Here is a 17,417-nt window from a genome sequence, read left to right as displayed (position 1 = left end):
AATTAATATGTATATAGTATGTATATTGGAAAATCATTTAGCAAGACATTGGAAAATATAAGCAAACTTCTTCTTTTATACTAGTATATAATTTATATATGTTGGAAAATATATAATTGTTAATATTTACTTTTTAATATATAGAAATTTAAGTCTACAAAATAAAATTATATACAAGCTAATAATAATGTTGTCTAGAATAAATGGATGATTTTTTGTAATTGATTAGTTCTTTTGTGCTTTAAAAGCGTTCTTATATAAATAAGGTCACTAAGTTAATTTGTTCCTTCCTTTTCCAAATATTTTTTTAAAGTCTATACACTATACATTCGTTTTATTTTTATTTATCGGAGTCCAGAAATATGTATTCTGGAACTCCCCAAATCCTAGGATGACTTCATCAACAATATTGGCCAATACAAAAGTACAAAAACAAAAAATAAAATAGGAAAAACTGCACGAGACACTTTGTCTATTTCACGCCACATAATTTTTTCTACTCCGGTGTCTGTATCTGTCCAGGCAACTGAAAGTAGGCTTTGTCTTCGAGCTGGTTTTGGAGGGCCACCATTACCTTGTAGTGATGTCTGTAGTGAAGTCTGAAAGAGACAATATGAGTATATTTATAAATTGTTTAAAATAATGTTTTAAACATTAAATTATGTTTCTTAAGGCTTATTTTTTGTTTGCCATATGACATAAATTCTGTACAACTAGCTCATGTTACATATCCTTTTGTAGGGTGCAGCAACATGGAAAAGGAAGTGCAATGCTGATTGATCTTTGGACGAAACAGATGCCGACGAGGTCCATAGCTATAAAAATATTTAGAGGAGCGGGAAGGGAGTTGTATTTCAATTAATTTTGTTAATTTAGAAAAAAATTAATTTGTTGTACACCCACGATGCATTAGTAATGAACATCTATATGTATAAATATACATATTAATAATCGTATTTCATATACGATCCATATCGGAAGCTTAGGGCGTTATTTTCAGCTTCTCAAGTCTTCTTCGCTATGTAACTGATAACCATATCGATACAAATTTATTATATATTTTGTTTTAAGTAAATATGTACTTATTTTGCTAAGTTGTCAGGGAATAAAGTAAAGCCATTAGACGTAAGTTTATAGTTTACTAGCAAAAATGTTTGGCTGGTAGATATACTGCTTTAAATTTTACAATAAACAATAAATGTTACAAAAATATATTAGTTATTATATTAAATTTAATTTAAAAATTACAAAAAAATTTTTTGTTGGCTTTCTGGCTAAATCTAGATGATGAAAAAGCCATCTTTTCCATCTAATCTTATCCTAGTTTATGGATCAGACTAGATGAAAAAACTATAAAACTTATGATCTTTGCTGTCACATTCACTTTAAATACATGTTCAATAAAATTACTTTTAAAGGCTTTTATAGCTTGGACATGTTATCAGAATGGAATACGATGTTTCACTAAATAAGACGGTCCGAGTAAGTTAAGTTAGGAGAGCATTTACTGCACTTGATGTGATAGATTAGAAAAGCACGTCTAAGCAGAAGCACCTGGAGGACAATTTTATGTCCGATCAGAACTTACTGGATTTGTTTAAACCACTTAAATTAATGTTTGCAATAAATTTAATTTGATGTTTAAATTATTTATTTAAATTTTATTCAATAAAAAATATCTACAAAATGTTTTTATAAGTATTTAGCATAAATTTCGTGTCTATTCGGAGTAAAACTTCAAGTAGTACGAGTATGAAACTTCTCAAGATAGCGTTTTAAATACATTGTATTTGTAAAATTATTATTATGCTGTATAAGTAATGTTAAGGACATTTTATATAATGGTTAGCCTTAGTGACAGTATTCAGTGGAGAAATATTGTTAGAATGAAATTTAGAGTTATGACATTATATGTCATTTAAGTATTGTACTTGAAAATATAAAAGGATAAGAATATTTTTAGTATTTCTCAATCGAATTGCCGCTTTTACCTTCTCATCTAGTTAAATTCCGCATTGCAGAAAGTCCTAAGCAGGTAAAGCATTTTTTTTAGATAATCTAAGTCAAGGTTTTATATACTTTATATATATTTTTTAACATTATGTATTACTTCTTGTGTAATTTACCTGGCCTGGTGTAGTTGGCGTTTGTGTAGCTTTTCGTGACCGTACAGCGCCACCTTCCCAACTTGCTACCGTTGCACATTGCCCTTTTTCCATGTTACTTATGCGCTGCAAAAAAAAAAACAAAAAAAAAAAATTATAAGAATATGCAAAATTGTATGCAAATTTGTTTGATATTGTTTTCATTAAAAAAATTACACTGTCTTGATTGAAATAATTGTAGCTTACCATTGGCAAAACCTTTGGCATTTTATTCACTTGGTACTGATATTGAACGTCCAACACTTTTACCACAACAAACTCTGCCAAGGCAGCAAACACCGATACCATGCAGCCGGCCATCCACAGGTCAAGGGCCTAATTAAATAAACAAAAACAAAAACAAAAAGGCGTTAACAAAATTTAAAATATATTTTACCAATAATAAAATTTTGATTTTACTTACTTTTACGTATGCCACAGGTGGTATGTCGGCTCTCAGTCCAGTAAACATTGTTACCAGAGTTAACATACAAGTAACAAGTAATGTGACTCGTCCTGGTATAGCATCTAAACCAAGCCAGAAACTAAACCATGATAACATCACAACCAGTGAGGACGGTGCAAAAGTTTGTATTAAATGATGTCCGATTTGTCTTTCAAAACGGAAGTACACAGTTAATCGTGAAAAGTTTCCCACTTTTTCAGGCATATATCCATCACTTTCTTCCAACTCTAGTGGTTGACCTAGATTATATTGTAGCAATTTAAGTTCTGGATTAAGAGTAACACCAGAATCAGACCAGCGTAATTTTACTTTTTGATTATTTGATGAGACTAAAAATATATATATTTATAAATAAAACAAATCACACAGATTTTATTTTTATTTTGATTAATTGTACTTACAACTTTCGATATATATAGGACAGACTTGAATGTCCATAGGATACAACTGAAACTCCATTTGGCAAGCAATGATAGCATGCATTCTGGCTGCATAACGTACTGTCTTGTTCTTGTACAAGGTTACCGATGTGAATTTATGGGTTAATGTGGCAATTTCTAGAAAGAAAAACATAAAGCAAAAAAATTTGGAAAAATGCAGAGTAAAGTATGTTTTATTAGTTGTTCGATTGAATTCTTTTATAATGACAAAAAATAATTTATAAAAATAAAGGAAACATACTATTTCCAAAAATGATTCAGAATATATAGTACATACACAAATAAAACAGGTACATATGTGCAATATAATTATTTTAAGTTTAAATTATTTGATTAAAAAAAATGCATAAAGTAGTGCATATTATCGTTTAGTGAAGCTAATTTATTTTTAAAATTTTAAACATACTAAAAATTTGTGGAACTCAGCTTGAAAGATTTGAGGTCGTCATATATAGCTTTCTGGAGTAGTTTCTTTCATATATAGCAAATGTGCTCTAATGATTTATTTCGTCTTGAAACTTTTTAGTTTAACATAATTGGTATATTTTACAATTTTTCTACAATAATAAAAAAATTTAGCACTGATATGTAAAGAGATTTTTGTTGCTGATTATAAAGGTGCCACAATCAACTGTCAAGAAAGTTTATTTGCTTTCATTTTAAAAATTTAGGTGTCAAAGATGCTACACTGTCTGGTCGACTATTATCGAAATGGTTGATGAAATTATCGATCCCTATGGGATTGGCCGTAACATGAATGTTTGATAGGTATACAAAGGTATCTTTCATTATGAGCTGATGCAAATTTCTATTGCTATAATATCACTAAAAACCATCAATTAAAAAAAAATTAGACTACCAAAGCGGTAAAAATTGAAAGGTCCTGACTTAGAAGTTTTAATGTGATTATCGTAGCGTATTGACTTAAAATTGTGATATATAATTTTTTTGTTTTATGTTCTTGAGGAAAGGTGATCGAAATAAATAAAAAGTGTCTGATATAATAGAGTTGATTTTGAAATTAAAAAAATTTTAATTATGATAAAAAACGCCGACTACATTTTTGACCAAATCTATACTTTTTTAAAAAAATTGGCTATAAGAAAGTTTTGATAGAAAAGTTCTACAAAAATTGAAGTCATAAAAATGGAAAACAAGTAATTTAATGCAGCATATGTAAAAGTATTATTTAAGGGCAAGAGTGGTAAGAGATAGGTAAGAGTGATTAGTTGACCTTTAGTGTTCTTCACTGGCAAAGGTTACACTAATTTAGCGATTTCCAATTCCACACATTGTGCTGTTTTTTAGTGTTTATTTAAAAATATTAAAAAAAAATATTCGTTTTGTATTTTCGAAAATGAAGGTCAATATTTTTGGCTGAATTGTCCGTATAACCTAGACCCCACGTGCCAAGGTTTGAACCTAATTTTAAATAAATTACTGTTGTTAGTTATTTCACTTAGTAACATTTCTATAGTAAAGTTTCTTTAATTTGAGTATAAATTACAATTCAATATAATATTAAATACACAAAAAAATTAATTATAATTATAAAATGTTATGAAAAATTCGAAAAACTATTAAGAACCTTCCGTTTTATATCAGGGTCAATATATATATGCATAATATAAATAATAATTATTTTGTAATAAAAAAATTTTTAAAAATATAATTATTAAAATAATATAAAAAATAATTAATAAATAGATTATTAAAAATAATTAAAAATAATAATAATTCAATATATTAAAAATATTTTTGTGGTCGTAAAACTGTTAATAATCTCAATTTTAAGTAAATGTTGTACATGATATATAAAAAGTATTCAGAATTGTTAAATATAATATAAAAAAATCATCGATCAAATAAAATAAATTTTGCCACTTTAATAGCACGCTCTGCCGAGTGCCATAAATTTTGGACTAAGTTTACGCATAATATATATTATCCTGAATATTTTAAATATTATATTTTATTAATGTAAAATAAATATAAAATAAATATATGTGTATAAATATATGATAAATAATTTATAAAAATATATAAAAACAATAAATAATAAAATGATCAAATTAACATATAAAAAAATTGAATACAGCAAAAATCGGATGAAGGTTCTAAACTTATCATACCTTAGAGGTTAGATACCGTATTTGCCGTTATAGTGCTTTATCGGCAATAGAGTCATTGACGTGTACAGAGGCAAAAGGAGGGTTTCTTAAAACTCATTTATAGTTTATATATAAAAATTTAATTGAATATAATACGTTATATCTTGCGTCGGGGGCTGGACCCAAGTTCCTCCTTGTTTACGCAACTGTATATGGTGGCCGTTATCATGGAGTTTTGTTTAGTCATGTAAAAGATTTTATTCTTTCTGATAAATAAGCTGTGGATGTTTATAAGCATAGTGTTAAATGATCTCAAATCTTTGAAAAAAGATAAAGGTTATAGATAGCTTTATCTAAAGATAATTTGTCTTCTAAATCTCTTTTAAAATAAAAATTGATTTATTATAAAAGCTTGTGCATAGGTGTGTATTTATTTGCATGTGAAATTGTGATTAAAAAATAAATAACGTGTCCTTAAGGGGAGACACAGTGCAGAGTAACGCCAATTATCTTTATAATGGATGCACTTTTTTCATATCTTATTTTAGTTCAACTTTCTGAGTAGATATTTTTAATAGTATAACTGTTCAGGCAATTTTATTTCTGATTTTTATAAAGTATGGAGTTCTGTGTGTTTAAATTGTATATACTAAAATGACAAACTACACTATAACATATTTCTGTAGCAGTGATACACTCTCACTGGATTTTATAGTCTTTAAGTACAAAACATATATAACTGCCCTTTGTTCAAAGGGCAAATATTTCAAATATTCCTAAAGAAATATTTAAATTTGTTTAAATACTTCAGTATTTCGGTATTTATAAATACATACAAAAGTTTGTCACATTACAAGGAGTGTCTTGAATTAAGACAAGTAGAGTCAAGTTTTATTAATTTTGACTGATAAAATATAGTGATGCAACTATTATTATAATTCAGATTTTGGAAGGACATGCTAACAACTAAAATAGTTTTTAACATAAAAAAAAATTATAATAAACAATTCTTATATCTATATTTAAATCTGAGGAGCCATTTTGATTCAAAAATTATTTCATATATCTATACACATTTCACATCATATTTTATTTGAATATTTGTAAAAAATAGTGGAATATAAATAAAAACCACTTCTTAAAGGTCGTTATTAAAATATCTATACATGTTATCGTTCATTTCTCTCAAAAATTTTTAAACTATCGTTTTCCTGAAGCTTTTTAAGAATATAGTCTTCAAATAAGTCGAGATTGTATAACTTACCAATTTACTCGCATTTGTTATAAAATATAGTATTACTTTGGATTTTTCCAATAAATTCTTAGAAAGTTCCATTCTCAAAAAAATTGTTCTTAATCTTTGACATAGACACAGACACAGACCCAGAGAAATATAACCAAGCTTGAATAGATGTGTACGGATACGATAGATATGGATAGTTTAGATGGTCTATGATGTTTTCTTTAGAAACTCAATATGTTTCTTTCACATTATGTGTTAATTTTAGATAAAAATTAAAAATATTGGAATTAAAAATTTTTTAAACTAAATTCAAAGATGCATAAAAGTAAATTAAATTGCTATTAAAAATTTTTTAAGAAGAAATATTATTAAGAATGAAAACACGGTATATCAAAATAATAATGATATAGATATATTATATATATTATAAGCGAAGTGCATTAAAGTTAAATCCATTCAATAATGTGCAGGTGCATAAAATGTTATTTATTAAAATTATTAACTGTTAAGTAATTAAATTTTAAATAATATATATAAAAACAAATATTGCTTATAAGTATTGGGGCGCTTTTTACTCTTTTAAGTCTCCCCTCAATGATTTTTATTATTTCTTTGTGAACATTTTTGTTTTTAAATTTGAATTTTGTGATTTTTTTATATTTAAATTGTTTTTGATAATTTTTTTTGATTTTGCAAAAACACAAAGAATTATGGTTATACTATACTTAAAGTTTTTTTCAGATGTAAATTTTTAGTTTCTCTTTCATTCTTGTAGCGGAGTAGGGAAGTTGAAGAAATATATGGACTCCCAAATCCTAATGAAGTATAGGCGTGAACGTTGGCAATCACGTTGTTGTAGTTGTTGAAGTTGTTAGTTTGAAGTTAGTTGGAGGTAAGATTACAAGCAAATATTCGATATAACGTATTAATTACAAATGAAGAGTTAGTAAAATCATAAATTACGATCACTACAACATATTTTCTATTGATGAGTTTACGAATGAAGTAACAATGTGTATCTCTTTAATGGAAGAGATTTTCAATATTGGAATCGTTAACATAAAAAAGCAAAATGTGTTATCTACTTGAATATAGAAATATGGATTATGAAAAAAAATTCTTTAATCTACTTTTGATATATTAAAATTCCAAAAGCTTTAATGAAATAAATAAAATTTTTAACTAATTTATTTTGCACTTACCGGCTATTTTAGAATTCAGGAAGTAAGGATCTGGTTGCCATAAATTATCAAAAAATTCTGGAAGTAACGTTACATAATCATCTCCTTCTTCAAATATATCATCCGAAATTTCCAATCTCGATTCTAGCCAACGCTGATGTATGAACATATCTACTCTGTTTCATGCACATATAATAAACATAACACTTGCAGAAAATTATCTCTCCTAAAATTGTATATATGTTCACTTACCTGAAGTCCATATCCTCCACATTAATTGAATTAATATCTACAACAAATATACTAAAATCTACTATCACTGGTGATCCTCGTTTCGAAGGCGGTCGTATTTCTTAAAGAAAAACCAAAATATTTTAAATTAATATAAAAATTTATTAGATTTACATCTCAATACATTTATTGAGAAATAATTATTATTTTAAATCAATTTAAATAAAATGGTAAATATAATTAAATTTTTCACGGCGTATAATACTTTAAAGTATTACCTATGCTAGAAGTGACAGTCATTGCTGTTATTTAGTGTGGAATTTTATGTCGCGGAGACCTGAAATCACGGTGTTCAAGAAAACATGTGTCAAGATAATGCGTCAATAAACGCCCCTTTAGAAATTTCTTGGAATTGAAGTACTAAATGAAGTCATGAAATTATGTTTGATATAACTCCCCCTTTGGTAAGCGGGTAGGTCCATTCAACCTCTGCTGATTTTTGGGTCTCAGCACCCGGTGTGAATATGCAACTCCACGCTGAATAAAATACAATCATTCTTCCCAAGTAAGTTTGGACATTAACCACAGTCACCACGATACTGCCAACGTTAATTGGTCAGAATAGTCAAAGCTGCGGGTACCGATCCCCGTGGTACCAGATTCACAAGTGAACCTCATTTACTACCATTCACACTTCAAATAGTATCGGAATAGCGCCGGGATCTAAGTCTTCTGTTATGACGGACATGCTTTACCTCGGGCATATTTCGTGAAGGGTCGTTTCAGTACCCTTCACTGATACTGAAACGACAGCGGTAATTATCGGTGAAACGACAGCGATAAATATTGTTGAAACGACAGCGATAACTGAAAATAATCATTGTCTGTCTAAACTGTATCGTTGTCATAAAGTGAGAATCAAAAGTGAAAAACAAAAAAGAGATAATGCTGAAGTTCCACTAGGAAGAGACACAAAAAAAAAAAAGAAAACCACTTTTAAGTACTGGGTAACTTGTCGCATTAAAACCATTTCAGCTATTTATGCTATTTATTTAGCTTAAAAATCGTAATTGGATAAACTAAATATAAAGAGGTTTTCGAACAGAAGTGAAACAACAATAAACAATTTTTTTTTTAAAATTATTTTAATTAATTGAATTTTTGGCTGACCATACAGCTGTTTCGAGTATTGCCAAATACCCTTCATCAGTGGTCTTGGAAATAATTCTTATATTTAATTATTCGTAAATAATTATTTTTGAGACTGCAAAGTACCAGGAATCGAACTCGTGTCCTGCCAAATATGAAGCTCAGAATCAGCGCACCTTAACCAAGTGATCCAAAGCCGTACTTGACTTTTTATGTTCGCATATTTTGCTGGAGTTTTGTTACTTTTGCTATGAAAGTTTTTATTAACAATTTTACTTGCTGTATTTATATATTAGAACGAAACCATAAACCAGCTGTAGAATAATTGAATTAATTAATTAATTATATATTTTTTTTTATTTTTAATTGTTAAATTTCAAAACTATTCTATTCGTAGAGGCATTATTTGTTGCATGATTTGTTCTTTCTTATGTATAGACTAAATATTATATATTGGTATTGTTCAAGTTATCTGAGAGAGTTTGATAAGTTATAAATATATAATTAAACCACTTATCACGGACAAAAAATAATTATCCATTGTCAACAAAAAACTAAACAATTTACAATAAACAGCATTCCTGTAAACTTTAAAAGTAAGTAAAAATGTTGACAAACATATATAAATAGTAAATCAATCTAGACAATGTTTAAAATTAATATCTTATGTCATTTGTAAGAATTTAGGATGTACGGTAGCGGTACGAACACAATGCAGTAGTTCAACGTATTTTTAAAGTTAAGTCGCCTGCAGGCAACTGATCCGATCCTTAACATTCATTCAAATATTGCATCTTGCAAGTAGTGTACAATTTCAAATTTTAACTACATCCACTTCCATTATTTAATGGATATTAGTTAAAAATCGACAACCAAGAAATACTTCTCACATTTTTTATCAAAGTTCAGAATAAAACAATACTAACAATGAAATATACATTAAATAGACCTTTTGAAAAGGCCGAAAGCTTGTAAACTTAAAAAGTCATATGATATAGATCTAATTGCTGAACTGCACAGATACAATTCGGAATAATTACAAGGTATATTATTGAGAATTACTATTTGGATACTATTCTATCTACAAATGCAAAATAATATCACTAATGTCTTATGGACAAGGTAAAGATTATTATGCGTATGAATTGAAACTGTATAGAATAATTGCATATCATATTATCAAGAATAATTAACAGGGTCTGGCACAATAGCTCACATAAGCGTACATCATACGCGTTTGGAATGATATATTGTAAGACAAAATACCCATACTATGATAAATGCGGAAAGCATATGGAAAGGAGTTTTAATGTGAAGGAAGTCGATTAAAACACTGAGTTCAAAGGAGGTCATCCGAAATATTTCTATTTCTAAGGATATATCTTAATAAAATACTAAGAAGCTAAAAAGTTTATTTGTGAAATTGTATTAAGATGATAAATAAGGTAATGCTTTATTGGTATATAATTTTTTTTTGAAGAAATTGAAATTCTATATTAAAACTATATCAGTTTTAAGATATAATTACCAAATAAACAATAAGTGTCAATTAATGCATTAAAGTGATTCGGATAATAATTTTAGATATCTTTATTAAGGTAAAATATAATATATAATAAAAAGTGACTGCTAATGACTTTACAATATATATGTACAATATTATCGATTTCTAAAGAGAGAAATCAGCAAAGTTTGAATGTCCTCGAACTTGGTAATTTTTCAATGAAATGAAGTATTTCGTAAACAAAACCTGAACAATTTCTGATTTGCTGATAATGGACATGGGCACGAACACTTAAAGGTGTTTTGTAATTTGAATATGTGAAAATTTGAATAGAACTCACCACCTTCTTATTTGCATATTCTAAACCAAATAAAGAAAAACAAAAGTATTTAATTCGAAATACTTAAGTAAAACATACAATATTTTTTTTTGTTCTATTACGTAGGCCATTTTTCAAAAAAAGGACATTCTAATGTTAGTGTGAAGGTCGTATGGAATAATATATTATTGTATTTACTGACTTACATACAAAATCAAACTTTCAATAAAACTTTAAGGCTATTTAATATAGTATTTTATTAAATAAAACAAAAGAAGTAAATGTCTGTCAGTAGACGGAAAAAATTGCTAGGTTATAATACTTAAAAGATATAAGTGTATTTTTGGTAAAAGTTTCATGTACATCTTTCATATGGCATCAATAAGAGAATATTTTCGACAATAGACTTCACTTAAATTTGGAATATTATTTTTATCAGTCAAACATCTATTCAGATATCAGACAAAATATTTTTTTAACGTATAGTTGATAGAAATAAGTTTAAAAAAATAATACTATTATAAATTGCATTTATAATATGTACTATAGATATATCATTGATCAATAGTGTAGACGGATAATAGATATAGGCTTTAATCTGGAAGCTGGAATTATCAGCAATTACCTATGGCGGGACAATTTTTTGATCAAGAAGTCTTACTATCGTTAAACTCTGTCAAAATTTTTTAGGGAATGCTTTGCAACTGCCTATCGTGCAGAATGGACTCAGTTACAGTAGCCGCGTGACTTTTTGAGATATGAAGTGCACAAACAAACGAAGGAACTGAATATCCCGCATAACGAAGAATTGGATCAATTGATTGGACCCAATCCATTCTGTACTCTGGTCAGATGGCATATAATGGCAAAATGCAGATACTGAGAGAAATCTCAATTTAAAAACTACTAGATGTCTTGAAAATGCTAAGAAATTTATTAACCACGCAAGACAGTTTCAAACAGACTTTTTGTTTATTTGAATTAGATTGATTTTATTAAGTTTCTGATAGGACCTATTCAGACTGGTGTCTCAGTCTCAACACAATAAGCATTTTAGAGATCAGAATTTGCAATTTTCGTGAAATAGATATTGAATCATCTGAACACGTTATCTGAAAATGCACTAAATGCATTTCTTGCCTTTGACATGATATGAAACTAAGTACAAAATTTGAAATTTTTCGTTAGTAGCATTCTTTTGACATGTAACCAGTTTTGAGATTAATTGGAGAAATATCAAATGTATGCTTGAGGAACTGAAATTGATTTTAATGCTAACCATTTGTCAACAGATCTCCACTTTAAGTTCTCCGAAACAAAAGCTAACGTAAATGATTTCAAATTTTTTCTGGCTGTACTCAGATTCGCATATAAAAATATATTAAAAAGTTATTAAATGCTGAAAATGATTTTAATGCTAACCCGCTGTCAGCAGATCACCACTTTGAGTTCTCCGAAACAAAAACTATTGTAAATGGTTTTACATTTTTTCTGGCTCTACTCAGGTTTGGATATAAAAACATATTAAAAAGTTATTAAACGCGTATATACTTGGTACGTACCCAACATGTAGTTCCACACTACATAAATTTCACGTATGCATACTATCGCATTGCACTTACAAATTTAAGCCCACCCATTTGTACCTCATCTCCATTGTGACAGATTCATATTCTGCAGAACTACTTTCTACATCTTATCCTGTCCTTATCATTATATTCCATTCTATATTTTTCTATAGCAACACTAGGGTGTGTGGCCATATTATTATTATTATTGCATTTCGCATTTTTGTTAATCTGGTGCATCAGGTTTTGAAAAATATTATGCCAGATTAAAATAACAATAAATACGGTATGATGCCATGAAGTGGGCATTCAATTTTGCATTAAGCACACCAAGTGAACAATTTTGTGAAGTTAACATGAGAAACCAATTGCATCTACGTCACACTTATACTATAAGCCAATAAGCGAATTAATAAAATAATGAGAAAAATATTGATTTTGTATTTTGTTCATAATAAGTAATTTATTTAAATTATAATTATAAAAAAAACATGTGCTAAGTCATAATTAATTCAATATCATAACATAAAAAAGTTTCTAAAAGAGTGACATGGCTCACAATGCTTTGTTTGTCATTTTGGCACAGAACAGTACTACGAGTACTAATGCCGATTTACTGAGATGGCGGAGATGTCACGCAATTCACTAACTAAAAGTTATTATAATCAAAAAAGGAAAGTAATAAAAAACTTATAAAGAGGGGGGAAAGTTAACAATTAAAATCGAGAACAAATATTAAAAAAGTAAAAATTTACACATGAATATCGTGTGAACATGTCGCGTATTTCAGCGGCATATCGTGATTTCGGAAATATTAATTTTTGAGTAAGTAAAATAAAAGCGTCCGGAATAATATTTATATCGTATTTAAAAACAAAAAATTGTTTTAAAATTTATAAACAAATTTTAATCTAAAGAATTAATAATTTAACATTAAAAATAATTTACCCTTGACATAATCTGGTGGAAGGACTACACGCGGCTTTGCCGTGTAATTAACATAAGCCTCTGCGCATTCCCTGCAAAAAATGAAAAGTTTTTTGTATTATAAATATATAAAAAAAATTTTAAATATTAAGAATTAAAAGTAAATGGAATAAATATATATAAGTAAATATTGCACTCTTGCAATTTGACAACTCAAAAAACTACAAATTCCATTTGAAGAGAACTTACGTTTGGAAGCTTTCTCATTCTTATAAGAATTTATACAAGTATGTTAGTTTATTTATTTACACAAACTTTAGTCTAATTAGAATCAATTTGCTCCTGAAGAAGCGGACAAACAATCCGCGAACGTTGAGCGTTTAAATTTATTTAATAAATAATTGTGTAGGTAAATTTGTTTTTGTTTTATAACTTTAAACATATGTAATAATCTTTAGTAGTATAAATAATAATAAATATATAAAAACTTATTTTTTGCTATTTGTGTGTAATTTATATACTTATAATACAAAAAATATATTGCATAAATAATATTAATATATCCTATAACAATATAAAAAATGACAGTAAACATATTATAGTTCAAATGTTAACCCATTAAGCATATTTAGGGCCTTTATGTACTATGTGTTAATTATGAAGATAAAGCTTAGCAATTTTGTGACTCATATTATTTTATTATTTTTTTATTTTTGGCATGTTATTAATTACAATAATTAAGAACTTAGCCTATTTATTAATTTTCAATTTCCTCTATTTCTGGCTATTTATCGTAATTCGTTAATCGATTTAGATGTTTTCCGTACAATAGTACGTCTCCACGTCGTTCTAGCGCTTCCTACACTTCTTTTACTTTGAGGGTTCCATTCAAGTGCAGCGTGTGAAATTGCCGATCTGTCTTTACGTAGAGTATGGCCTAGTCAACCGTATTTGCGCTTAATTATTTCTTTGCTGATCTCCGTCTGATTTGTGATACACCACAATCGTTCATTTGTGATTATTCTTGGCCAGCAGATTCCTACTATTCTTCTTAGGTAGCGATTGACAAAGCGATTTTATAGAATCGAAGAAGTGGTATGCCAAGTTTCGTTCCGATATAGCAGAACTGAATATTTTTATCTTTGATTCTAGTTGATTTGATGCTGTTTTCCATACGCGAGCAAGATTGGCAAAGCATTTTTTGCTTTTTTGATTCTTTTTTCAATACCAGCTCCTGCACCGCTGTCAGTTGTTATTCCAAAGGTTTAGTTGGGACTCATATAATTACAAGCAAATATTATTTACTAAAACAAACATATTTAAAATATAAGTGATTGTTATGTTTTAAGACGACCGCGAATCGCACTATTGTTTTCAGTTTAACACATTATTGATTTTAAAGATATGTTGCATTGGTTATAGTGTAATCTCAACATCATTAACAACAGTATCTAATATTCTATCATAAGTTTGAAAATATTTAATGACTATTTATGATACACAGTAACTTCAGGCAGTCATGTAGCTGCAAACACAATAAGTAACGTTTCTACATAGTTAATGGAGGATTGCATGAATCAGTTAAAAACTTGATTAAGCTTCTTTTGAATAAATGCAGTGTCACTGCAAATGTAGTAACAATAAAATAATAGGAAAAAAATATCTTTATAAGAGCAGAGTGCAATTTATAGATAGCAGTAGAATTACTGTCGACACAATAATATTAAGCCCGGACTTTTTGACGTTTTCAAATTGTGATTTCTCGAATGCAAAGCACATATACGACGTTCTAGTTTGCATTATAACAAAAAATACCAGATGTCATCTATTATCTTTCAGAAATTACACAAATAATAAATGTACACTTATTATAAAAAGAATCCATTATCATTATATAACAAACAAATTATCAATTAATTAAAAGGTTTTTAATCCAGTAAGCATTATCGAGTGTAACATGTTATTGCACTATGCTAGCGCTTAAATTAATCCAGTATTAATTTTTATTAGACTGATTGGCGTATGGCTTTCTATTTTTACTGATGAATTTTCTTATATACTGCACGCGATTGAATTTGTTGAGATTTTTCCGAAAACATTTACATAACAATAGCTTTTAAAATAAAGTGTCAATATAGATATCTCTAGCAGAATTACAATGAATAAGGAGTCCAGAATAGGGTACCAACAAGATTATTATTGACAGTTGGCATTCTAATTAATAAAAAATTATGTCCAAAACTCGTAAATAGCATAACTGATAAAAATTGACATCAATCAAAAAGAACGTGTAATAAGATTAAAATATCACTCTCTCTCAATATTGAGTGATTACAAAAGGGGTTTCAAATGCAATATTACAAATATGTAAGTCAAAGATTCTATTTTGAATTATATTATTATAATTATGTTGAAACTGTTTTGAGTTAGTGCACTTAAGTACTTATACTCTTTTTTAACTCGAGGTTTCTACAAAACCCCTCTCTACACCTTGACTAGATTATTGTTTATCACTTCATCAGACTAAGCAATAATTGACCTCAGATCTGCATACCTTCCCGAGGAGCCTGTAACCATTTTCAGATTTGGTAACGCGGTGTTAGTAAGTCTGTCAGATTGCGCAAATAATTTCAGGGCTCTATCCTTTATGTATTTTTTGATGGGATCAATCTTGATGTTCCTGAGTATGTCATTTGTCCTAATATACATCTTATATATTGCAATTGGTAATTACTTTTTTATGTCAATAGAAAAACCAATAATTTTTGTAACTGCGATGTTTCTTCTTGGTCGGATAAAAAGACATTTTGGATAGTAGTTTTAATTTTTACTGAAAAGTATATAAAAATATAAATATCTGTATTGTTGATTTGTAATATGACATATAAATATAACATAACACATACATGTAAACCATGATCATGGGAGATTAGTGTAATTAAGAATTAATGAAGTTTTACTTAAATTATTTAAAAAAAAAGTAAACAAAAGGTATGTATTAATATTTCCAACTATAAATCTTTAAAAATATACTCCTATTTAGTAACTTTTATTTAAACAAATCAAATCGTAATTAAACTTGATTATCATCAAATTACCATCAAATAATTTAATTACACCGCTCAGTTTTTATATCAGTATATATATCAGTATACATTTTTTTGTTGAATTTGGATCTTTGCACACTAACAAACTAATTAGACTCATAAAAATATTAAAATCACCTCACATTTCCATAAAATTGACATTATAGACACACTAACAGGTTAATCCATAAAATAGTGCAGAGCTGCTGATTGACACCGGCTCAAGTGAACTATCCGTAATAAGGGAATTGTTATTAGAAAATTATATTTACGATTTACGAAAACAAATATGTTGCTCAAGGACTGTTCAGTTAAGAAAGTTACGAAGTTGTTATCTGTTATCTAGAACTTTAATGCTTAAGTGATTTGAGTTTAACTTTATGAAAACCAAAATCTATTACATTAATATAGAATTAAAATTTTACTATATGTTGATTCTTAAACTGATTTATCAAATTGTATCTATTACTTATTTAATTCAATATATATTTTTAAACTATGAGAGGTTTTTCGAACAGTGTAGTGAACTACAACAACAAAAATTCATTTTATATTATTTTAATTAATTGAATTTTTAGCGACCATACAGCGTTTCGAGTATTGTCAAATAAACTATATAAACTATATAAAATCTCAATAATAGAAAAAAAATATATAATTTATTTATAATATAATATAATTAATATATTATTAATTTTTAGGTACAATTTTTTTTTAAATATTTATTTTTTTTTATTATTATGTACTTACCACATCAATGCAAATCCCAAACTGATTGATAAGAAAAAGTTTGAGTATTTATCAAACATTATGATAAGGACACAATGGAGGGGAATTATAAAAAATTAAGATTAAAACCAGAACTCATCTCATTCTACTTCGATTTGGGAATTTCATAATTTATTTTATTATTTATTAGATTTATTATTTAACTTCACTTGAATCAATTTTTTAATGCATATATCACATATCTCCACTTATATTCACTGAAATTCTAAAAACTTATACATTTAATTATAAAAATTATTTTAACAAATGTAAATAATAT

At 27.6% G+C, this 17,417-nt stretch overlaps 1 protein-coding gene across 1 annotated transcript; it reads right to left on the bottom strand.

The window, feature by feature from the left end:
• Positions 1-148: 148 nt before the first annotated feature.
• On the bottom strand, positions 149-17,252 carry LOC119677716 (glycine receptor subunit alpha-2-like). Its single transcript, XM_038089175.1, has 9 exons — positions 17,120-17,252; positions 13,305-13,375; positions 7,838-7,937; positions 7,607-7,761; positions 3,012-3,167; positions 2,569-2,939; positions 2,352-2,480; positions 2,127-2,231; positions 149-599 (listed from the first exon to the last, which is right to left on the bottom strand). Exons 1-9 carry the CDS (start codon positions 17,176-17,178, stop codon positions 387-389), a joined length of 1,359 nt encoding a protein of 452 aa, XP_037945103.1. The 5' UTR covers positions 17,179-17,252; the 3' UTR covers positions 149-386.
• Positions 17,253-17,417: the final 165 nt, after the last annotated feature.

Source organism: Teleopsis dalmanni, chromosome 2 (assembly GCF_002237135.1).
Source record: "Teleopsis dalmanni isolate 2A chromosome 2, ASM223713v2, whole genome shotgun sequence".
NCBI classification, from domain to species: domain Eukaryota; kingdom Metazoa; phylum Arthropoda; class Insecta; order Diptera; family Diopsidae; genus Teleopsis; species Teleopsis dalmanni.
This window is presented reverse-complemented; position numbering and strand designations above follow the sequence as displayed.